Source organism: Condylura cristata, unplaced genomic scaffold, assembly GCF_000260355.1.
Source record: "Condylura cristata isolate star-nosed mole 26May11 unplaced genomic scaffold, ConCri1.0 scaffold00007, whole genome shotgun sequence".
NCBI lineage: Eukaryota > Metazoa > Chordata > Mammalia > Eulipotyphla > Talpidae > Condylura > Condylura cristata.
The window spans coordinates 32,528,347-32,554,156 of NW_004567108.1; the positions used below are offsets into that span (position 1 = coordinate 32,528,347).

The window sequence follows — 25,810 nt, forward strand, 5'->3', positions numbered from 1 at the left end:
GTCAAGCTCTAGAGAAAAAGCAAACTCTGTCTGGGAAAATAGGTAAGTGAAACACAGGAAAAAGTGATGGAGAGACGTTCATCTTCACTAACTGTGAAGGATTAGAAAGGAAATTTGAGGCAAATTTTATTCATTTAAAAAATTACTGAGACTCAATTTGTATCCTAACACAGTTTTCCTGGGAAATGTCTCATGTGTTCTTGAAATAATGGATACACGGTTGTGGGAGAGTATTGTATCCTGGTTAGATCTAGTTGGCTTATTATTTAAGTTGTCTGTTTACTTGTTTATTCTCTGGTTCCGCCAATCATTGAGAAGGAATTATTGAGATACTTCCAAGAATTACTATAGAACTCTCACTTGGATAAGAGTCTTTAAAGAATATATTTCTTTACCTTTATTCAAAAAGATTATATATACATAGGTAATGTAGGTTTATTAGAAATACCATACATAAAGTTAATATTTTTTGTGATTTACTATATCTGATCTTGATATTGCAAATTCAACTTCCATTAAATCCATAAAGGCAATCTTAATAAAAGAACTAGAACAGTGCTACTATTCTAAGATAAAATTTTTAATTCTATGTGTATAAGAGATCATCAACAATATATAATAAAGTTAGGGCTTACCACAAATATAAATTATTTTTCTCTTTCTGTTCCATAAGATTACTCTTTAAAAGTAACATTGAAATAATTTTCAAGAGAGTTCTATGTTATTTTGCTAGAAAATTAGGAAGCAAGAAAGGGTATGTTTGTTGTAATACTACACATATATGCTATGACCTAAATATAACTAAAAATTGTTTTTGTCTTTATTGTTTTCTTTGTACTTCTTGCTTATTGTGGAATTTTAAGAGGAAAGAGCATTGTTCAACGGTATTACTGAGCTCTAAGAATAATCATACCTTAATGAACTGTTGTAAACCTACATTGTTTTCCTCTGAGCAAGGAGGGAAGATTCAAACTAATTGAACTTGAAGTTCAGTATGCCAAACTTTATTGTACCACTGTTACCTGTAACCTTATATAATTTACCTGCCTAAATATATATTTTTAAAGCTTTTGTGTATGCTAATTAGTGTTGATGTTATCAGTAGTTTGCTTACTGTATATCTGATACTCACTTGTTATATAACTTAATTTTCTCAACCTCATTTTGTAGAGGAGGAAATAGTGTTTTGATCTGTTTATGTTGGTCTTCACTATTAGAGAGGTTCACTTCTGTCTCATATGTTCTATTTCAGATCATTACTCTTAAGCACTTATCTTAGCCTACTTTTCATCTTTGAGTGCAAAATGTATAATAAAAACTTATCTTCTGATCAGTACAATTGCCTTTATCACCAACAGTTTTAGAAATTTGCTTTGCTAACTTTTTAATACTTTGCTTGTCATGTTCATTGTTCATTTTATAGACAGGAAGAATGACCAGAACCACATATTTTGTATATGTATAATATTTTTCCCAACCAGTTCTGACTGTTTTTATTCCATTGTTTCTGGTAGATTTTTTAATTTTCAAAATTATGTACTTTGCAAATTGCAAGAAAAAACAAAAGGATATTTTAAGAAAATTTGAGCAGTGTGACTTCTTTGATCAGTATATTGAGTAGGGAGTTGGAAAACAAAGTTATACTGAGAAAATTACTGAGTCACTTTATTCTTTAATGATTAAATTAAGACATTATATACTGTCCTGATGTTTAGTGGGAAAGTATGATAATTATGTCAATAATGAGGTTTAGTCATTGAAGAATTAAGAATGACAGTTTATAATTTTAATTATTTTGTCCTTTATAAATTTTCAAGGAACTATTTGTCCTGAAGAAGAAAACAGATTTTTGTATAAAGAATAGTATGACTTCAGTTTCTGGAATTTTGCTCCCTTTTACTGTTATATGACTTTCTTAATGTCACCATAATTACTTTTTTAGTGTGTTTTGGGATCTCTACTGTGCAGCTCCAGAAAGACGGGAAACATGTGAACATTCAAGTGAAGCAAAAGCCTTCCACGACTATGTAAGTTAATATGTAATTTTACTAAGTTATATGGTCAGTTTCTTTATAACCTCTACTCTAAAAAAACGCATGGGGCCATCTGTTGTTTTTTCCTTTGATACTTAAGAAATTGGAGAAATTCTTTTGTTTTCTTTAAAAATAGCTTGTACCTTTAAACGTGAAATACATATTGGTGTTGTGAGTCTTGCTGAAGAAACTGAAAATAGTCCTGACTCCAAGCTGTAAAAGTATTTCATTAAGTATGCCTGATTCATGAGATTTCAGATTTAAAAAATGAAATAGTAATTCTTTATTCCACAGAGTCATCACAGGAATTCTGTAAATGATAGCTCTTCTTTTGCAGATAAGATTTAAAAATTATATATTAATATACTCTTTTTGCATCTTTTAGTAATATATCATATGGTTAAATATCCCTTTCACTAAATTCAGTTTTATAAATAAAATATATTGTAAGTTAAAGGGCATACAGGAGAAGAAAAGATTCTGTGCAAAAATCAAAATGTAATTTTTTAAAAAAATTGTTAAGGAAAGCAGTGGGCTGTTTGGCTAAGTGAAGACTTTGGAGAATTGATGGTATCAAGAAGTAGAATTGTACAAAAAGTAAAAAGAGGGGGGACAAAGAAGATTTTCTCTAGGGAAAAATTTATGAACGAGATGAAAATATTCCCAGGGCTGGAAAAAAATGTATGTAGAACTGACCATAAATGAAGGCCAGATTGAGTTTGGGATAGAGGAAATTCAGTTTGTTTGGTTTGGAGAAAGTGGAGTTGTGGGTGGAGCCTGAGGAAATATATGACACTAAGTACTGAAAATTAGGGTGTCATCATTCTGTGTAGATGGACTTAAAAACCAAAGCTAGGGCTCAAAAGGGAAAGGGACCTTGCTCCTCCAAAGAAAATACTTGAGTCTTAGAATAAGGTAGAAATAGCCAGGTGAATTACAACTTCAGAAGCAGCACAAAGAAGATACTATAGACTTTTGAGAAGTGAAAATGTTGGGCTTCTGGCAGGGACTGTATAATACTTTAACCACGTACTAAATTGATTAAGATTTGACTGCTTGTGGTCACTGCCTCTGATACTGATTGTACTCATAAAGCTTGCTATGCACTAAGTAGCCGTTGGGGACAAGTGAGTGAAGGGGATGCTTTTGCACACAAAAAACAAGTAGAGAAATGGCAGATAAGGCAGGGCCCAGGACGCAATGTTTATATCTGCACAATCTCATTTTCCTTTTTCCCTTGGGTGGTAGCAGAAAGCAAAGCAGAGACCCAATCATGAATAGCGTTAAGGGTCTGACTAGAGTGGACAACCCCATCACATCTGTCTTGTACACTAAGAAAGACATGCCCATCCTAGGGTTAGCCTGCCAGACATTGAAAACATTTTTTTAAATACCCACTAATTTTGACAGCTAGATGGTCAGTGTTCTACTCTAAAGACTATATAATATTTATGAACACTTTGAGAAAATAGTTGAAAATATTTTTTTCAAATTTCTATTGCATGGAAAGATACATCCTACTGTGTATCATAGAGCTCTTATAGTTTAGCACCCCTGCCTTAGAAGCATCTGATAAAGGATTATTGTCTTTGTATAGCTGCCATTATCATCAGTTTGCACTCAAGGTACTTTCAACATTCAGAGTATTCATATTAATTAGCTTTTAAAACCTACTATTTCGAGGTTTTTGAACATGAGGCTTGGCTAGAGGGAGGTAGGAAAATTCGAACGATTTAAAAGGAATATCCCATTACTATGTAAGTTTGCCCTGAGAAAATATAGTTTAGAAAAATTTCAGTGTTTGGTTGGTATATTTTGTTGTGAATGTTAGCACATGTTTTATGAAGATGCTTAATACATTTATCTCAGATACCGTTTTTAAGAAATGTGGCTTATTCTTAATGACATTTTTGTTATATCTTTAAAACATTCAAATGCAGTGCTACTACATCTCCAAATTTTTATTAAAATGAAGGTTAATGGAAGGTAGGGTTTGACATACTTGTAATATTGTAGTAAATGGACTTTTAGAAATATAGTTGTTTCTTGTATGCTTTAATGGTAACAGTGTTTAGATGCATAGATGACCTGAATTTTTCATGTAATTTCTGAAAAGGATCAGCATATAATTTACATTCAGTATGTAGGTACATAAGTTTGAAAGATTCAGGGAAGAAAATGGAAAATGGGAACAATAAGATTTTGGCAAAATTCTAGAATTGTACAGTATATTATGGAACCATTTCTAATAAAGTAATTAATATGTATAACTACTGAACTTCTAGGTAGTTCTCAAGGAAACAGTCTGAAAAATATTTTCATCAGTAATGAACTTTATATTAAAAAAAAAACCTTGCTATTTAAATTTGGATACCTTTAAAAGGTAGTTTATTTTAGTCATTTATCTATAAGATTGAATGACAATGAAAGATAAAGTACTATTTTGAAAAAACAGTGAAGCGATAATGAGGCATAAATACTGAATAATCTTTGTAATTAAAATAAAGACCAAAATGTTAATAATATTTTCACTTTTATCTATAAATATTTTTTGAAATTTCCAAACATCTACAGAAAATACTAGTTTTGTATTCATAAGATTTGCTTTAAAATAGATTGGAATTTACTTAAATGTAAAATTTAATCTCTTCTGAAATTAGAAAATAAAAGCTTTTAGTAAAATTAAATTTAAAATTGATGGTTATGTTTCACATTCCCATGTCACTTGCATGGGTGTTTACCTTTTCTAGTGGAAGACATGAGATTATTTTCAAATGTGCATGTTTTGAGAGCACTGTAAACTAAATAGCTAAAATTGTAAGCCATTCTGTAATCTTTAATAACTTTCTTTAGCTAATTATTTTTGAGAAATTTTTCTGACTTCTGGCTTTTTTTATTTTTTGGCTTGTATCCTGTTGCAGCTTTAGACAATGGAATCTCGTTACTTTATTACTTTATTTGCCAAATGATTATAGACACAGTGCTAATTTACTTTTTCTCAAAAAATCTCTCTGCCCATACTTACTGTAAGAAAAAGGGAAGAAAACATTTTAGATAAGTAATCCTTGATCTTGTATTCATGTTTCAAAATATATAGATTATTGAGCACCTATACTTAGCATCAATACTAAGCATAAAATAATATATTAGAAATAGTTAATAGTGTATAGGGATGCACTTTTGGATAACAAAGCTAACAAAATCTCAAGGAAACAATTCCTGTGTAAGTCAGAGGTGGGTTTGGTTATGATTGGATGGAACTCATGGCAGAGGCTTCTGGGATGGTAGGCAGTGTTCTTTTTCCTGACCATGGAGATGATATTTTATACTAATCATGTATTTGCTTTATAATAAGTTTATAATGCCATGCATCCATGTAATGTGTGTGTATGTGTGTGTATACATATATATACAAACAAAATTAAAAAACAAAGATAATTAACTTTAGAAAAAAAGAATATGTGGGCCCTCCCTGGTGGCGCAACAGATTAGGACACAGCACTGCAAGCTGACAGAGGCTGCTTCCGTTCAAGTTCAGTTCCTTGTCCCTGAGGTGACCCACATGGCGTCGCAGACCTCTCCTGACCCGCCCGCTACTCCCCTCAGCAGCGTACTTCATCATTCGAGCTGTTCTGCTCCCCACTCTGTCTCTGGTGAATCCTCTCACTGCCCCTGCACCTCTGGCTTGTAGCCCAGTTCTGTGTGCACAAATAAATCTTTAAAAAAAAAGACCATGCACAGTTGTTTTTAATGTATTTCCAGGTATTGCTGTTATTCTTCTCTGAGGAATAATGGCAGGAAATCTAGGAATGATCTCCACTCAACTCTTGTTTGTTTCTTCTCTGTTACGACAAACACTGTGACGTATGTCTGTCGAGGTGATGATTTTCTAGAGGGGAGTGGAGAATAGATCTGAAAGGAAAATTCATTAAGTAGGAATTCATCTCATATGGGAATGTGGAGGTTTTGGTGTTTAACAATTATTTTGACACATGGCTAGGAGATAATAGTCTAGGTTAGCCCTGTTACTTTTCCTGAGTAAAACTAGGTTTCAGCTGACCTACAGATCATTATTCTGTACTATAATACCATCATTAAAAATGAATACTCATGTCAAATGATTAAAGATATTTTGCATTATCTTAGAGTTTACTGGACTAATTTTTATTTTCTTACTATTAGTGTATTTTTTTAAAGATTTATTTATTTATGCATACAGAACTGGGGTACAAGCCAGAGGTGCAGGGGCAGTGAGAGGATTCACCAGAGACAGAGTGGGGAACAGAACAGGCAGAAAAACGAAGTACACTGCAGAGAGGAGCAGTGGGCAGGTCAGGAAAGGTCTGTGACACCATGTGGATCCCTCGGGGTGGGATTGAACTCACACTGATATGGTTGCAGTGCTGGTCCTAACCCATTGTGTCACCAGGGAGGGCCCTGTATTTTTATTTTCCTGTGAAATCACAGGCTATGCTTTTATATACAGTCAAAATTTACTATATGTTATCCTGCATAAAAGAATTGTTATATTTATTATTTTTATTTTATTCATTTTTAATTATTTAAGAAAAATAAATATATACAACTTAACTGTTAATCAGAAAGTCCTATAGTGATTATAATTTTAGTTCTCTGTTATGAACGGTAGATTCCTTACTTGTCCTAAGACAAGGCAGAGACAAAATATGTTACTGCTTTAGCATGATGGTAATGAAATCACATTATCACAATGAGCTCTTTGGGAGGAGAAAATCAGATTCATTCTTCCCAAGGGTCCATCAAATAATAGATGTTCAATAAATACTACCAGAGTGTGGCAGTCTTTCAGCTGGGAATGGAAATGTTTCAAATCATTCAAATGTTCAGGTAAAGTGATAGGCCTGAGTCAGAATTATTGAAAACATGACTGATTTTTATATTCTGGCATAAGATGTTTTTATAACATCTAAAAAGGTTTATATTACAGGTTTGTAGTGATGGGATACTTTTTTAAATGATATATAGACACATGATGTCAAAATTAAATAATAGAACACTTCACGTACACCTCATGAAGATTTTTCACAAATAATCATATGTGGTTTCAGGAGACACTTGTGTAGAAACCACTTCAGAGAGTGAGGTGCCTTCTGTGCTCGGGCTCTGCAGCACCCCTGTGTAGCTTCTTAATGCCCTGTTTGTTAGGTTTTCGTAATGTGATATTTTCTCTGATAATTTGTACACTTTCTTGGGGAAAGGCCTTTTGTCTTGTGTATCTTTTTCATCCCCTGTGCCTGGCATGATACCAAATATAGGATGTTCAATCACTTTTAGTGTTTATGAAAATGAATGATTAAATATAAAAATCTAATGAGCATGCCATTTATTCAATATAGCAAGATCTGTAGTTTCAGGAAGGTCATTTTGTGTTACTTCTTAAAAATGGAACCATCATGTCATTTTCATTTCAAAGGAACTGCAGCTTCCCTGATATTCTGAATATTAAAATGGATGTTGATGGAGCTCACAAGTTAACCTTTCTACAGTTTGCTGTAAATATTTTATTAAATTAATTTTGAAGTAAAACATACAAAAACATAAAATCAACTGTTTGATGAAAACTGTTTTGTTGAAATCCTAGTAGTATAGGATTATACTAGATGAACCTAACATGTTGATTAATAATGATACACACCTGTTATAATGTACAATGTCATTTTAATATTTGTTTCTAAAATGTCAAATTACATTTGCAAATATGTATGTTAAAAGTAAAGAGAATTCAAAAAATTAAAATACAGTAAAAAAAAAATTATATGTGGTAAGAAAATCCGGAAGTGTTATCTGGGAAGAACCCCAAACTCAGAGGACTGCAGAGCATAACCTGACCACAAAACAGATAACTAGATTAACAAGGTGGGCTTCCCACAGCAGCCTGGTTCCATCAAGGGAAAGAGACAGGTGAATCATAGGCAGGTAATTTATAACTCAAAGTGTAGTCAACATCAGGGCCAGCAGCATAGTTGTGAGGGACCCCCCTCAAGACCAGATGAATGCTGTGCTCACAGTGGGTTGTGCTGCAGGTGAGGAACATGAGGCCAAAGACTCGGCATTTTTTGAGTAAGTAGGAAGCATGTGGGCAGCGACTAGTCAGCCCCATTTCCAGGGGACAGGTGGTTGCAAGCAGCACTCAAGGGAAAACTGCAGGATGCCCAGGAGCCTTGGGGGATGGGTGCACTCCACATGCGTATCAGCACCCCTTAATATTCAGAATGATGTCAGGGAAGCATTGACAGCAAATATAGTCCCTAGTGTTTAATTTCTAAGATTTATCTTCTAAGGTTTATTTTAAGAGATTTTAAATTGTTTTTTTCATTGAAGTAATTAGTTTACTCACAGTGTATGACTGAGAGGCTCTACGTTCCTCTCTCTTCTGGTACAGGGCACTACACACACCCACCTCCAAAGCACCCAGCATCCTCCATCATAATCAGGTGAACCCTCTCCCCACTTGCTCACCAGCGCAGCCCTACCCACCGGCAGCCTCTGTTCTTTTGTTCACTTTGTATTTGAAAATACATTTAGATACGACAGCAACTGGTAAAGACACAAGTGAATCAAAGGGAGCATGCACTGCTCAGGGAGTGTGGAGCGAGCAAACAAAGATACAGCCCCTATTCTGTGGGTTACCATCTGGCAAAAGGGACTTTACAAACCAAGAAGTCTGAATATCAAATAGTAAAACTTTTAATCTATATTTAGACTTGGGCCTATAATGGGCATAGGAACTAAATGCTCCAGAAATGAACCTATTGGGCCATAATTCTCTTAAACACTCCATGCAAATGCGATTTCCTAATAGGCTGGGAACAAGTAAAGTCACATTAAAAAAATCCATTAAAATGATAAAAACTGCCAAAGGTATTTACTAGTGTTTCTCAGTCAGTATTATGCTGTTCACCTCAAACACATGAAATTCATTATTTGTCTCCCCCAGTCACCTCCCCATCTTGTTGTCGCCACCCTGTCTTCCTTTCCTGTAGGAGCCAGGTTAATTTCTTTTGCCATCTTACTCTCTTTCTAGCCTAAGGTGTTTTTGTGATTTTGCTTGAAGGTGTGCATTCGCCTCTTTTCCTGCGGGATGTGTGTCTCAACTTCCAGCTCGTCACTGGGCCGAGAATTGCTTCTCGATGACTTCTAAGTACTGCTCATGACTATATTAGCTACTTTTTATACTTCTTTTGATCTTGAAATTTCCTTTAGAGCACTGTTGTTTCAGTCACCCAATGGGAAACATGAATAAAGAGAGACAATCAGGTAAATGAAAAAGTATTGTGGGAGAATTCCACTTTACTTTTAAAAATCTTTTGCAGCATGATAAAGCCATTGTGAAATCCATAAAGAAATGAATGGCAGCGTGAATAGGAAAAAGAGATAAAGGAGCAGAACAGCTTTATTTAAAATTTGATTCATTGGTAAAAATGATAATACATTTTCAAGCTATGTATGTTAAAGAAATTTATCCAAATGAATAAGCCCTTTGCCCCCTTTCCACATTCAGCAGAAGTTAGATTTTAATAAACAGTAAGCTATTAATTTTTATTAAAATCTAACTTCTGGGGAATGTAAAAAGATGGCTATAGAAAGATCTTTTTCTTTCCTATTTTTGATGCTGATGTTGTACCGACTTCATGTTGTCAGTAATAGTGAAACAAAAAAAAATAGCACGTGTTTCTTAACATACTATTGTGGAGTGATAAACATTTTTAAAAGTCATCTAAGTTATTTTGAAGGTTTTTTTAAAGAAAAGTAAAATATATCTAAACATCTTAATTTGTAGCGTCATATCTGTAGGTACTTTATTTTTTTATATATTATACAAAGTAATTTGAAATGATTGTATTTGGACAACTTAGGAAAGTGATAGTCTCTTGTTTCTATTTCTTTTCCCTTTGATTTGAGGGAAATAAACTAAAAATATTGACAAAGTTCCTGTTTCACTTAGCCCAAACCACAGTTTTCAATTATTGTTGTTTTCTTTTTCTTTTTGGAGAGGCTCATATAGCTTTTTAAAGTGCCTCATAATTTAACAAAATATATTTAGGAGTTTACACAATAATTACTTAGCAACTACAAGAAATAGCAACTACATCTATAATGATGTGACACTTTTCTACTAAAAAGAATGACTTGTTTTCATACTTCATGAAACTTTGATTGTATTTATTTTGAGTGTTGAGCTAGTATTTATCCACGTGTATTTGGGCTGAAACTTTACTCCCCTATCTCTTGAGATTTAAACCTTAAAAAAAAATAATATCGGGAATTATTTGCTTCCAGCCACAGTAGACAGATATTATCAGGTCGGGGTGCTAACTTTTGAATCTTTGAACTCTAGATGGAAATTCTCAGAATCTCTAGAAAGAAGTGGTGTATCTTTAAGGTGGATATAAGATTTTTTCTTACAAAAGTCAAATCACTGTAAAGTGTATTTGATCCATTGTTAAAATATCTAGATTTTTTTTTAAAAGGGTACAATTACAAACAAATGTAATTGTATGTAAGGTTACCAGTGAGGGAAATTATTTTGGTAGATAACTTAGGATCCTTCTTTTATGGTTCTTTCTGAACGCTTTGAGAACCACTTACTTACAGGTCACTTTGATGGAGACTGGGGCAAAAATCTTAAATTCTATCTCCTGGGAGTTCATAATCTGTTTGGCAAGGTATATGAGCTGCATAACAAGTTATTGCTATGACTGTATTATAGATAATAACTCATTTGCATGAGTTTAGACATGGTGAATGTGCTCTGCTTTTTAGTAATGACTATGGCTTGAATAAGAAGAGGTGCTATTGATGTGGGGGGTTGTGTATAAGAAGCTGAGTTAAAGAGTTAAAGACAAAGATTATGCCAAGACTATAATAGTCTTACTATGAGTTGAAAACTCTCTAGGTAGGGTGTGGCAAGTGAAATTAAAAATGAAGAATGAAAAGATCAGATTGTCTAGTTGTAAGGATTGAGGGAGACAGAAAAATTAAAAATAACTTGTGGTTGACATGACTGATGAACTAAGACTTGTGATACCATTAGGCAAACCTGAGAATTGGAAGGAAGAACATAGAGAAAGTAGGCTTGGTCGAAGTGGGATAGTTAATGACAGAGTAAGGGTTAAAATAAGATTGAGGAGTGCTGATAGAACTTTTTTTTTTTTTTTTTAAAGTTCCCATTAGGAGAATCTTAAGATGGAAGTGCCTAGCATTAAGACAGGGAAATATAGAGCACAGTGAGAGGTAATCACTTACCTTACTAGCTGGAGAGACTTAAATCACATGACTGGTGTGTTCTAGAACTCAGTAAATCCCACATCTGTTCACTATTTCAGGATGCTTTCATATTGAACTCTGCAACCTAGGGCAACTGATGAAATTTGTTTGGTGTTAATGTACTATCTTGAGCTTCTAAGATACTTAAAAGCAGTTTATGGGTTTTTTTGTTTTGTTTTTGAGGATTTGAAATTCAAACTATGTCAATGCCTGAAGGGCTTTTATAGGCCACAATTTCATTTCAGAAAGCAGTCATGTATTGTATAGGGAGGAAGTAGTTCAAATTTAGGAGGAAAACTAGACTTAAATAACCTATGACTTCTTCCAGAAGTTTTTGAAACTTAGATTTATAGATAGGGAAATTTCAATATATTAGCTATCTTTCTTCATTACAGTTTTGTTTTAGCGAGCACACATTGAACTTAAAGAGCCACTAAAAAAAATTCTCATACCTTAAAGAGATAAGCCTATGTAGAATATCTATATCATGTCCACTTTGGTATTATAGTGACTTGTACTTATTGAAAACATGTACATGTATGTTCTTTAGGCCTGCTATTTCTCAGTAATGTGCCCCACTTCAGGGGAGCGTAGTACTGTTCTTATGTGACCCATTCACTATTCCCTCTTGCTTTCCTTTGAATATTACCTTATTGCTTATCTGCTTGTCTCATCCCTCTTCATCATTATACTTCTTTTGTCAGCCCTGAGGTAGATATGAAAAGGGAAGGTATTTCAGAGTTGAAGCCATATTTTAATTTTTCTTTGGACAAATACCCATGTAGTTAAAGGAAATAGAAAAATCTTTAGCTATCAAAATGACTTGTGTATTGTTTACAATAATACACCTTAATTTAAAAGGCGCTGGAAATTCTGGGCATATTTCCATACGCAAATCTCATCGATATAACCACATAAACTAGCTACCTTCCTTTTTCCTTTAATCTGGAATATTTTGTGAAACAAAATTGGGAGTTTGGTGTTAATCTGTAGGCCCCTTCATGACAGGCCACTACCTATATATTCTCCTTTTCCAGATTATGAATATAGTCTTGGATATTTTCATTGTCTTTTGTTTTTTCCTCCCTCAAGGCCTACTTCTTTCTTTATCTCTAAGATTTTAATTTCAGTCATCACAGAGACATAATAGGTAACAAAGATACCAGGTATTTTGCTAAGAAGTAGAAATCTCAACACAATTTTGTTTGACATACAAATAGAATTTAACTAGTTTTATCCCTACATCCAGATTCCTGATTTTTTTCTGTATTTGAGGGGTAAAAGTGAGAATGGAGTGGGTAGAACTTTCCAAGTTTCTTACTTGGGAATTATTCTCACTCCTAATTGACTGAATAAAAGCTCAAGTTTTTTCAAGTTCAGAACCAGACAGCTGGTACTACTGCTAAGTGATGTCCTTGGAAGCCTCTTGACTTTCCAAGTGTTCTCTAGGAAGGCCACCCTGAGGAGGAGGGCACTTTCCTAACTGATCCTCAAAGGTTTTCCTTCTGGCTTTTCAGCTGCCTGTCACTGTTTAATTTTCCATTGGCTTGTTCACTTGCTGACAAGCAGTTCTGCTTTTAAGAGAAACTGGGTTTTGTGTTCTCAGTGAATGTTGAGGGGTTTGTTGCTTCAGTGCCAATGAGATTTAATGGCAGGTGTTACTTTGGAAAGCTTTCTGCCTTTTATTACTAGATCCCTTTGGCTGCTCTTAGCCAGCAAGATAGAATTTTTAAAACTATCTGAGTAATGTTATCTGAAATTAGAGTCAGTGGTATTTTTTCTTAGTAAGTTTAACAAGTGGTAATCATATATAGCTTTTTATAATTTAAATGTGAATGTAGTTTTCAGGGTATCTGTCCAGAACAGATAGCACCTATTGCTTACCTGACTCCTGTCATTAGACAAACAATAAGTAGTTTTTTTAGGGAACAAGCACTGATTTATTTAACTTAAATTTTTAAAAAAGAAATATAGGAGTTTTTAATAAGTTAGACTGAGATTTCTATATTTATACTGATAATGGAAGGTGATTTAAACCTCTAAAGAAGAGGTCTTGCCATTAAATACTTGAAGTGAGAAAATAGCATGTTTTCTTGCTTGAGTAAGCTATAGGTAGAGAGATATTACTCTATAGGTAGCAGCAAGGATAAAAACATAAGAATTATCTCTCTGCTTGGAGGAGTCAATGAACTGAATCAGAGTAAAAGCAAATTTGTAAGAGTAAACAGTACTTACAGCGGTTTTTATTTTAGAAGAGTTTTTAAAAATTTCAAGGACCACCTTTTACAATAAAAAACAAGAAATACAAATTTTATCTGAAATATCATTTGAAGATTCAGTTCTATATAGTGAACAGCAGAAGAAAGAGTGGAACCAAGAGGTAAGAACTTGGTATTTTCGGAAAGTTCTAAAAATCAGAGGTTGTATCTTAAACCATTTAGCTTGCATATATAGATAAATATTGATCAAATTGTATTAGAAATAATTCTCTTGAGTTCTTAATATCTCTTCATTTTAAATGGAGAAAGGAAACTTTGATCAGTTGACAGTTGGAGGAGTTGCTTCTATATTTTCATTTTCAGTGAAAAATGCAACCTTATCTATAACACATTATCTGGTTACTGATGCCAATAAAAAGATTTGATATCAGGGTGCATCTGTGTGAAATATTTAAATTTTAGAGCAGTTCAGGGTTATTTTGTTTTGTATTATGAATAACAGCAGTTAATTTTTACGGCTTGCCACCAGTTTTCCCAGAAGTGAAATCATATAGCCTTATGGCCAAATTGAGCTTATTGTTTTTAAAAAAATAAACAATACTGTGCCAGCTAATGTACTGTGTTTATATCTGACAAATATTTCATTAATTGAGTGCAATTTACCATACCTCTCTCCTACCCTCAGGAAAAAGAGTAGAAAAGATTGGTGTATGTGCCTGCTAGTAATTTTCAGGAAGAAAAAGATAATCTGGAACTTGGTACTTACTGATCATTCCCAGTAATTGTAGAAAGCACCTCACCCTTCATATTATAGCTTTTTTCCCCATGGGTTTCCCTACTTACTTATTTAATGATGTGATAAGAATGAATCTAAACATATAAGCCGTTTTTCTCAGTTTGAGTCAAGTGACTTCCAAAGAAAAATTATTATTTTCCTGTATAAATACACTGTGCAAAAACAGAAACATCAGATTTTATACTTTTGACCAGTGAAGGATGTTGGAGATTTTATATACTAAGTGTCTTTTCTGCTAAATCAGTAAGGATTGTATTTTATAAATTCTAGTAAGTTTTTTTTTAATGCATATACTTTTAAACATTTTGAAATTGCTATGAATCTTGTAATCAGTAAGAAAGTTTCATGCCATGGTCTACTTATTTAGTGGTATTTCTCCTTTGTGATGATATATATAATATCTGTGTTTTAAGATTAGTGAAATTTTATTGATGAATTATGATTTTGGCAACTTTGCAGTCTTCTCTGAACTTTCAGTATTGTAAATTAAATTTTTTAAAGTTGTGTATTCATCTGTTTTACTTCTTGCGGTTAATATTAAGATTTTAACATGATGTTTTATTATGTGTGGCATTTTGATTTTGAGCATAAGATATATCGTGTTTTCATTATCAGGCTCAAGTTTTGTTTGTGTCAGTTGCTAATATTCAGAAGGACTTTTAGAATCTTGTTTCTGTATGTTCATAATCCTCTTTAGTGGAGGCACTAAATCTACATCTATAAAATTAATTAAAACATAGTAAGAATCAGTTTTTATCAACACAAAAGGAAAGTCCAGTAACTAGTTATGGTGTTTTCCCTTTATTGAGATAGCATTGCTTTATAGTACATTATAGGATTAAGGGAATAGTAATCAAGATTTGTGTAATTTTCAAGTCTAAGTTTTTTGAGAAATAATTTTAGCACTGTTATAATTGCACTGTTACCACTATTGTAGAGTTGTCATTAGTCGGAGGCTCAACTGTTTTCTTCTTGAGGCTTGATCAATATTTTCATATTCATTGTGGTTTTTCACATTTTCCAAAGATGGTCCACATACTTTCCTCCAGTATGACCTTACCATTTCCCATCAAGAAGTGGAGTCCAGTTTCCATTCTGGCCTGGCCTAATGACTCACTTGTAATCAATAAAATGTGGTGGAAGTGATGTTATGTGACTTCAAAGAGTAAATCAGAATTATCACCGGTGCTTCTTCCTGGTTCTCTTAGAAAGATTGCTCTCTGGTCCTCAGGATGCTCTTTAAAACCTTGTTACCATACTATGGAAAGACTATTACCAACAGCAACTGCCTATATCCCAGCTAGTATTTTGAGTTCGGGTACCAGCCTAAGCTGGTAAAAAAGCCCCTTGCTATTTGAATCTTCACAATTAAGGCCTCAGTATCATGGAATAGCAGACAACCATTTCCACTGTTTCCTGTTTGAAGTCCCAAGCTACAAAACTCATAAGCAGAATAGAGTAGTTGTTATTCCTTCTATTCTGAGTTTTGGTGGTGGGTTAGACAGCATTACCCATCAACAAAATTTAGTCTCTGCAGGTGGGGTGCTGCTGTAACAGAAACCTGAAGTACATGGGACCAGCCTGCAGGTGAATAGAACTGCTCACAAAATCTGGAAGGGGTTGTTGGAGACTTGGTAAGGGTTTGAAAGGAAGAGATGAACAATATAAAGCTTGAAATAAGAAGATTGCTATTATTTAGTGGCAGAAAATTTATCAAAGTTTCTACCAGCTGTGACAAGAAAAATAGAAAAGTGTTTAATGAACATAAGGATCTGGTGAAAAAGTCAGGAGGAATGTCCAGTGTTGTCAACTCTTTCTTTTAGCTATATCTTAGGACATTGAGAGAGATGCACTAAAAAAGATTTTCCCCCTCACCCCCCTCCAAGCAGGCTGTTTTGAGAAAGGGCCTCAAAGCAAAGATCAAATCCAGAGTGGAGTTAGAAGAATGTGGTCTCATAGTAGAAAGGAAACTAAGGAGTTTAAAAAAAAATTTATTTTTTAAAAAATAAAAAGCACATAAAAGGTTACAAAGATAAAACTTTTAAGACCTTGGAAAGATTTGACGGTGACCCTCCATAGACTCTTGGACACACAGAAAGTGTCCAAGTAGCTGAAAGACATGACTCCTACTCCATCTCTGTTAAAAAGGTCTCAAAGAATTTTCAGGACTTCACCCCAGAGAGCAGCCTTTGCAGCTCAAGGTGGAGAAGGACTATTTCAGAGAAATCTATAGCCATGGCATTTACCTGATTCAGTGGATTTATAAATTGACAAATAAGAAACCTATAGTTTTTAAAAAGATTTAAGTTTTTAAAAGGATCAAATCAGCCTGTACTTGGAAAACTTAAATAATAGAATGAAGAGACTTTGGATTCCTGAATTTGTGTGGTCAGAAAAGAAAAAGACTGAGAAAAGTTCACACTTGCAAATAGACTACATTTTTTTTTTTTTTTAAGATTTATTTATTGGGGCTCTCCCTGGTGGTACAGCAGGTTAAAGCACCGCATTATGAAAGCTCTCCAAAGCCACTGTAGCACAAGTTCAATCCCCAGCCAGGGAGCTGACCCATATGGTGTGGCAGATCTCTTCTGACCTGCCCACTACTCCTCTCAGCAGTGTATTTTGTCAATCTGCCTGTTCTGATCCCTACTGTCTCTGATGAATCCTCTCACCACACCTCTGGCCTATACCCCAGTTTTGTATGCATAAACTGGTGCAGGGGTGATGAGAGAATTCACCAGACACGAGTGGGGAGCGGAACAGGCCGACTGACAAAGTACACTGCTGAGGGGAGCAGAGGGCAAGGGGCTGGGTTGCGAACTCTGCATTGAAGTTGCTGTGACTAGCTTGCAGTGCTGCATGCCACCAGGGAGAGCCCCGACTTCTGTTTTTATGCAAAAGGAAGCCTGACTCCCATAGTATAGAACCAGGAAGCTAGAGGTTAGCACCCTATCCCGGAGGCTTAGGCCTTCTGAACAGCACTGGACTCCCATCTAGGTCAGGGCTCCATACACCCTACTGGGCTTCAGAATTATTATGGACATTTTTGGCATTACTGTGACATTCACATGCCTCTTACCCACCCACCCCCCTCCAATTCCTCTCTCCTTGCCATCACACTTTTTTTTTTTTAAAGATTTATTTATTTGTGCATACAGAACTGGGGTACAGGCCAGAGGCAGTGAGAGGCTTCACCAAAGACAGAGTGGGGAACAGAACAGGCAGATCGATGAAGTACACTGCTGAGGGGAGCAGCGGGCGGGTCAGGAAAGGTCTGCCTCACCATCTGGTCACCTCCGGGGCAGGCGGGAATCGAACTCATGCTGAAGCAGCTTTAGATTCTCATTGCTGTGCTTTAACCCCCTGCGCCACCGGGGAGGTCCACCGCCATCACACTTTTTAAAGGGAGTAGCTGTTGTAATTGTCCGATCCCTGAAAACTATGTTTGTATTTTGTGTATGTGGAAGTAAAATGGTATATTTCTTTAATTCATAGGTTTTCAGATGAAGAGGAATTGTACTTAAGGTGTGGGATGTATACTCAAAGTGTAGTATTGAAGCATCTTGACCTCACTTAGTTGCTTATATCCTGGGCTTCAAACTGATGTAATTGGGAGGAAATTTGGAGGCTATGAGAAAAAGCCTGAGTATGTCTTGTGTGGCATGGATGTGAAATTGATGTGACCACAGAGTAAACTATGTTAGATAAAGTTAAAACCTTTCATTTTAGATAATCATACACAATTTTAAACAATAACAGAGCTTCCATGTATTCTACACATAGTTTCTCCCCCAATGGTACTCTTAAAACTCTAGTACAGGTCTAGGTCCTGTCGCCAGCTGGACACAGAGAGCCAGTACCGTGATCAGAGCCAGTTGTGCTCAGTGGAGTCCAGTCCGGGCTCTGGGTGCTTGGACTGCCCATCACTACGACTATGCATTTGTGTGTATGTGTGGACCTTAGTTTTGTGTGGTTTATATCACAGATTCACATAGCCACTGCCAGAGTCGAGGTATGGACTACAAGACCCTTCCTGTTGCTCTTTTTAGATCTCTTCCCCATCCTGTTTCTTACTCCTATCTGACTTTACTTTAGCACTAGCTTACCTTATAGATATACTCTTGAAAAAAATGAATATATATTAAATATAGGATCATTTTATTAAATTGAATTTATGGAATTTACCAACAAAGGCTTCAATTTAGAGATGAATAATCAATTCAGAACTTACCTGCTAATATCATTAACAGCTATTATACTGATAAAGACTACTTTAATTTAGCTTATATTTTTCACTGCTGTCCAGTTATGGCTTTAAACATGATACAAGTACTTAGTTTGCACTCAGTGAGTTCTATAGACGGATTTGGGAATAGTATAATGATTTTTGCTTTATGTATTTTAAAAATGTAACTAAAGGTAACTAAATATGAAGAGTTATAAGGAGGTGCTCTGATAGATTTGCCTCTCTGAGCTCCTTAATATATATTCTTCTGTACAATTTGTGGCTATGGTTAAAAAACAGACAAAATAATTTGTAAGGAATTTAGTGTTCTTTTTAAAATGTTGTTACCTAATTATTTCTGGTTTCTTCTTTCCACTTTCCTGTTTCTCTCATGTACTCAGCTTGTTCCTTACAATCTTTCTCTGTGATTCTAAATTATTTACAACACTACGAGAATTATTATGGAACATTGTTGTGAGTTTTATTTTCTAAGTAAGATATTTATAGGATTTTAAATTTTCACTTTTGTATACAATAGAGATTATTCTGAGCCTCAGGTAAAAATATCTAAAAATTACTATTATGTGTACTTTATCTTACTTCTATCATCTACTCCATATCTTCTTTTACTTAAAAAAATGCATTTAGCCCACCTCAACCCTCTTTTTAAAATATTTTCTCTGCCTTTAGTTAAAATTATATTTATGGGCCTTGCCAGATCCAAGCTTGAATGCTGAAAAGACAGAAATGAAACAGAGTCCCAGTACTACAGGAGCTTCCATCTAACAGCTAACATAAGCCAACAGACAATTTTAATACAAGGTGCTCTGACAGATGAATAACACAGCACATACAGAAATATTGGGGGTGGGTTTCAGGCTTCACCTGCACAGATGAAAGACAGCTTTCAGGGGGGCCTTAGAATTTGTTAGCTTTCTGTGTACAGAAATATTGAAGAGTTATTTCCCTCTGTATCCTACTACCTGTTATAATACCTAGAAGATAATGGGTTCTCAATACATACTTGATTATTTAAAAGCAGAGATGCCTAGCTGAATTTTGAGTGTTTTGGAGTGAGTTGAGTACTTGAAAGAACATTGTTCCAGACAGTGGGAACAGCATAGGCAGAGGGTTTTTTGTCCTTGGTAAAATCTAGAGATTGTCATACTTTATCATGGGTAACTTCTCTCCATACCCCCTCCAAAATATCAACAAATTGACTGTTATCTGTTGTTTCTAAGCAAATTGCTGCAAGGATCTGTGACCTCTCCAGGAAGCTAGATAATAAAACATGCAATATTTTTAAAATTGGTAGAAAAGGCCCTTCAAGTCTAAAAGTTATATTTGTTTTCTTATAAAACATTTTTATTATAGGGCCTCCCTGGTGGCACAGGGGTTAAAGACACAGAGCTATCAAGCTCTGCCAGCCACTGCAACATGAGTTTGATCCCTGGCCAGGGAGCTGACCCATATGGCACAGACCTCTCTGTCTCCCCCACTGCTCTCCCTCATCCAGTTGATCTACCTGTTCTGCTCCCCCACTCTGTCTCTGACAAACCCTCTCACACTTAATACCTCTAGCCTGTACCCCAGTTCTTGTAAGCATTAATAATTTTTTTTAAAGACATTTATGGTAGAACAGGAAAGAATAAAAATGTGCTCTTTTCCATCTGGAAGAAACACTACTGATAAAGACTAAATTAGATCATTGTCATTGGAGTAACCATTGAAACTTTAGTGATTTCAAGGGCATCATTCATCCACAATTTCTGGCCCTGGAAAAATAAGTTTGGCATTCTTTATCTTCTCCTTCCTTAGAGGCTCATCTTCAGGTATTAGCATTCAGGCATGCCCTTTGCTGTACATTCCACCTGGGGTCTTGCAGCTGAGCTGGGACCTTTATTCTCAAGAGTGAGAGCATTGGGGATAGTATAGGGTTTTTGTTTAGCTCCACACACATCTGGGAAATACAGGCAGAATCAGATTTCTTGGCATTTTTGGTGGGGAAGATGTTGTTTTTTGTGATTGCAGCTTAAAACAGGGTTTGGCACAGAGGCAAGCAGAACCAGTGGGCATATTAAAGGAATTTCTTATGGATTGAAATGGCTAGAACTAGGAATGTCTGAGACTTAAGACTGGATCAAGAGCAAGGACCAGTCAAGACTTTGAAGACTAGATTTTTTTTTTCCTCTGGGGGCAAATTGAAGATGACAAAGATTTTGACTTAACAGAAGGAAGAACATGATCAGATTGGTGTTTTTAAAAGTTCACTCAGATATCAGCATGTAGGGTGAATGGAGGAAGCAAAACTAGAAGTAGGGTGTAGACCCTTCATCCACTTCCTGCATCCGTGTAACCAAATTATCACCCAGTAGTAATGGTGTGAAGCTATTGTTTATTATACTTGAAGATTTCTTGGTGAAAATGCTGGCCGAGGTGTAGTGAAGATGATGACTTATCTCTACTCTTTGAAATGTGATACCTCTGTAAAAGGTATCATTCTGTGGTGCTCTAAAGCAGATGATGACACATTTGGTGTAACTCTATCAGTATATGTAAAATGTCTTTAAATCTGGAGGCCATCGTGCTTAAGATTTGAAATGTGTTTAGGTGTGATTTCTATTCTGCTGACTCCCTCCTCCCCCCACCCCAAGCAGGTTGAATCTGTTTTCTGTCTTTTATTAAAATTGAACATGTCTTAGTTATTATATCCTTAAATATTTTCCTGTCCTCTGTTTTTTCTTTGCAGGTGTATTAGAGTAGTGTAGTCCCATCACTCTTATATGGGGTGTTCTTTTATTCTCACTATTTCTTGTGCTTCAGTTTGACTGCTCTTTGACTTATTTTCAAGTTTCCTGATATCTTTTTGTTGAGTTTACTGATAATTTTGGCAAAGACAGTCTTCATCTCTTGTTACTGTCTTTAATTTCCAGCATCTCTATTGATTCTCTTTCTTAGTTTCCATCTCTTTACCAAAACTTCCCATTTGCTCCTGCTTGTGGGCCATCATTTCCACTAGAGCCTTTAACATGTTAATCAGATGTTTTTAATTTTTTTAATCACTCCAATAACTTGGTCATATCTGTCTTTGTTGATTGTTAGTGTGCCTTTTTTTGTATATCTTTTTCACCAAAAACTAAACAATTTATAGGATAAGAGAAAGTGAGACGAATTTTATTTGTGTCTAGAAATTGTCATGCCTTTTCTTTTTTTCTAGTTCTTTAGTTTGTGGGGAGAACAACTGTTATTAATCTACTCAGGTGAGCTGGGCTTAGATTTTTGTTTTTGTTTGTTTCTTTAATATCAGTTTAATATCTGTGTACTGAAGGCTTCAAACTTCTGTGTTCAGGATGGAGGCTGTTTACTCAGTATCTGATCTGACTTCACCTCCAAGGCTTTGGCTTGGATTTGGGCTTAGAGAGTATCTCTTGTTGCTATCCCCTGCATCTCCATTAGAAGTAGACTGTTTTACTTGTGCTTGATACTTACCAGCCTTGTGGTATTAGACAGGGGTGACATTCTCTGTGCTCTGACTCAGCCTCAGGGTTAGGCAGGGTTTGTTTCCTTGGCTCTTAAAAGTGTCGCCTTCTGACCTTGTCCTGTGATCACTAGTAGTCTTGATTCAGGATGGTACCTTCCCAACCCATGACTGCAAGGATGAAGATTTTCTTTTTTACCTTCCTGTTCTTTACCCTCAGCTATAATGGGTTGCTTAGCCCAAGAGTCACTGAGAAACTGAGTAGAGTGTGGTGCTTTTCTTACAGAAGTTGCTCGTCCTCTCCGCCAGATCTGTTACCACCTCATGGAGGTTCTTTCGAGGCTCTTCCTTTTCCCAGTTTTTCTTGTGAACACCTTATTAAGAGTATATGGAGAAGCGTCTCTGAGTAGATGAGCGTTCTCCTGATGTTTTTGACTTCCCAGGAATCTATATTCTCATTCTAGTTTACCCTTAACCTTAAGCAATTTGTTTATAATTTTAGCTGAGTTCTTAGCAGCTTCTGGTAATCTGACATCTGCTTCAGGTAATCAGGTGCCTGTATTCTGTTGCTCCTAGAGGTGTCTGCCTTTACTTAAGTGAGCTCTGTGATTGCGGGGAGGGGTGTCCAAGAAAATTAGTGACTTTTGTAGATTAATTGACTTTTTTGACATAGGGTTGAGAGTGACACTGTTTCCTGCTTACTACATCTTGTTTGGGAAGCACGAAATAGGCCCCTCACTGGATAATCACACTATTTAACTATACCACTTACATACTTACTGGGTTACACATTTGTCCTGAAAGACCCATAACTCCTACTTGGATTTTCTGACAAATTCTTAAAATTAATAGCTAGAGTTTGATCATTTTTCTCTGCAATGTTTACCTTCTACTCTAAACCTATCTGTAGAAAACTTAGAAAGATTGATTGTAATACACAGATGGGGACAAGAAAATCACATTTTTAAGAAGTAGAAATATTGGGGGGAGGGAAATGCACTGGACTATGGTGATGGCACAGGGGTGATTTCATGATGGGAAGCCCAAGGGGATTGCAACTGAGATGGAAAAATGCGCAAAATGATGTAAAAATAAACTATTATATATATACATATATATGTATGTACCTACACACACACACACACACATACATGCACATATACATATATAAATAGTAAAAAAAAGAATTAGAAAAATCTAGTCCTGGTGTCAGCTCTTTTTTTACTAGTTGATCTAGAATTACCAGTCATGTAGCTCATCCTTTTTTTATCAATTGTAAAAGCAGATTTTATTCTTTACAAGCTGTTGCAAGACTCCAATGAGACTTATTAATAATCTCTGAAAAATGTAAGATCCTATCGAACTGTAATTTTTATTACCTTTCCCATATACATTTGTGTTTACCAAGAGTGAGTGAGATGACTAGAATCTCTGACTTCCTATTTTGATTTATTACAAATCTAATTTGAACCTCTTAGCGCCACTTCATAGACTTCCTGTTTTTCTTTTGTGGTCAGAATTTTCTCACCTCCCAATACATCTTTTTGTTGTAAAGATCTTTTTCACTTTATTAATTGCTAATGTGAGGGTTTTATTTGCAACTGTTTACCTGTATGTACTAAGTTTATCTGCTACTGTTTGATTTTTTTTTAATTCTTATTTTTTTTTTTTTATCTATGACCTTCATTTATTTTGTTTCAGATAAGTTTGCTGTAAAGTTTCTAGGCATTTTGTCATTAAGTACTTAAAAGAACATTTCTCTGAAAAGAATATCTCATTCATAATTTTTCTTGGAAAATTTGCTGACTCCCTTACTGCTTTAAGAGAGTTGAGATTATGAACAAGGATTTACTACATTTTCATACACTTGGACTTTGGGTGTCAATAACCGTCTTTCACTGGGTCTTTGCAGTCATGGGTTCCGACGGTCGTGGAGGTGAACACAGACAGCATCTGTCTCCCCCTTTTCACGGCAGTGCTGTGCGCTAGCTTTCCTTCCTTTACCCTGGACCCTTCTCCCCAGCCTCTGTTTATCCTCTTCCCAGTGGTGTCCCCTAGCCCCTTATAGGTACGTAGTGACGTCGTAGTTAACGTCTACTCGTTTTGAAGCGTGGCTCACCCTCTGTTACTCATCCTCTGTTATTCATCCTTTCACGTACAAAAAAAGTCACATAATACTAGTCAGAAATGAGAAGAATCAAACTGTCACTAGTTTGCTTGTATTAGGATGAAATATTCATATATTTCATGGAAATGAGACAGACTGTAGTAAGAAACTGTCAGAGTTCCCCAAAGCAACTTCAAAATTTAATGATTTTTCTAGAAATACTCAGCATTTTGTCTTATCCACCACTATGATTTATTCCAGCAAAAATGTAAAGGGCGGCCCTCCCTGGTGGCACAGCAGGTTAAAGCACAGCACTGAGAAGCTTAAGGCACTTCCGCATGAGTTCGATTCCCACCTGCCTAGGGGGAGATCCACATGGCAGGGCAGACCTCTCCTGACCCCTCCGCTGCTCCCCTCAGCATTGTACTTTGTCCATCTGCCTGTTCTGCTCCCAGCTCTGTCTCTGGTGAATCCTCTCACCCTCCACATCTCTGGCCTGTACCCCAGTTCTATATGAATAAATAAATCTTAAAAAAAAAATGTAAAGGGCAAAAAAAGGCAAAAGGAAGCAAGGCAGGGGGCAAGGCTAGAGGAAAGAAGAAGAGGCTCAAAGAGGGCTAGGAAGGAGGACGCTTAGAGAAAACTGTTGCAAGCTTCCAGGAGTCCCTCCCACTGGAGTTACACAGATGTACTAAATTCCTGCAGCAACAACTTGTGATAAGAAATGTGAATCCACCACAGAAGTTCATTTGAGACTCAGTGCCTAAGGTTCTTTTTGTTTGTTTGTTTTAAAAGATTTATTTATTTATACATACAGAACTAGGGTACAGACCAGAGGTGTGGGGGTGAGAACATTCATTAGAGACAAAGTGGGGAGCAGAACAGGCAGATTAATTGAAATACACTGTTGAGGGGAGCAGCAGGTGGGTCAGGAGAGGTCTGCTGCACCATGTGGGTCAGCTCCCTGGATGGGGATTGAACTCATGCTGCAGTGGCTGCAATAGCTTCATAGTGCTGTGCCTTAATCCGTTGCACCACCAGGGCCGACCCATCGGTGCACAAGGGCCAAGCAGGCATGCTTTGCCTAGTATGGACCAAAATTTCAGACTCCTAAAGCAAAGCAAATGTTCCCTTTAAGCTATGTAGCCTGCACAGTTTAGGCACAGTGAGCCAACATTCTGTGAATGGCTAGAACCTTTGAGTTGCTAGAAGACGGCCAAAGGTGGCCACTCTTACACATAGGCCTTTCTAAGGAGAGTAAACTCAAGCCAGTCATGTTAATGCTTACGGTGCTTGACAGTGAGACTAAGACAGTCCTTTCAGAAAGGATCCAAAAGCTCCATTTGGTAGTAGTATAGAACTCTGGTATATTCCCTCATGTTCTCGTAATTAAACAAACAGTGGTTATTTGTTATAATCTACTGGACTATTCTGAAGTAATTGTCTATTTACTCTTTACCTCAAAGAGTATTTCCACTATTAGGAAAAAAGGCTTTTGTAACACAACTTGGAAATTCTATATGAAGTTTTCTTACATAAATCTCTATTCCAAATTTCAAACAGTTGATTTACAAATGAGAGGTTAGTATACAATCTAGACTTAGGGTTTTCTATATGCATGTGCAGAGTAGGAAGAAATTAGAGTA

The 25,810-nt window shown here is 35.8% G+C and overlaps 1 protein-coding gene across 2 annotated transcripts in view; it reads left to right on the top strand.

Moving 5' to 3' along the window:
- Positions 1–25,810, top strand: part of SSBP2 (single-stranded DNA binding protein 2) — a 245,209-nt gene that overhangs the window by 90,044 nt on the left and 129,355 nt on the right. For both annotated transcript variants that reach the window (XM_004678159.2, XM_004678160.2), the window contains exon 4: positions 1,943–2,027. In XM_004678159.2, coding sequence (XP_004678216.1) covers positions 1,943–2,027 — 85 coding nt within the window. The remainder of the gene's footprint in view (positions 1–1,942; positions 2,028–25,810) is intronic.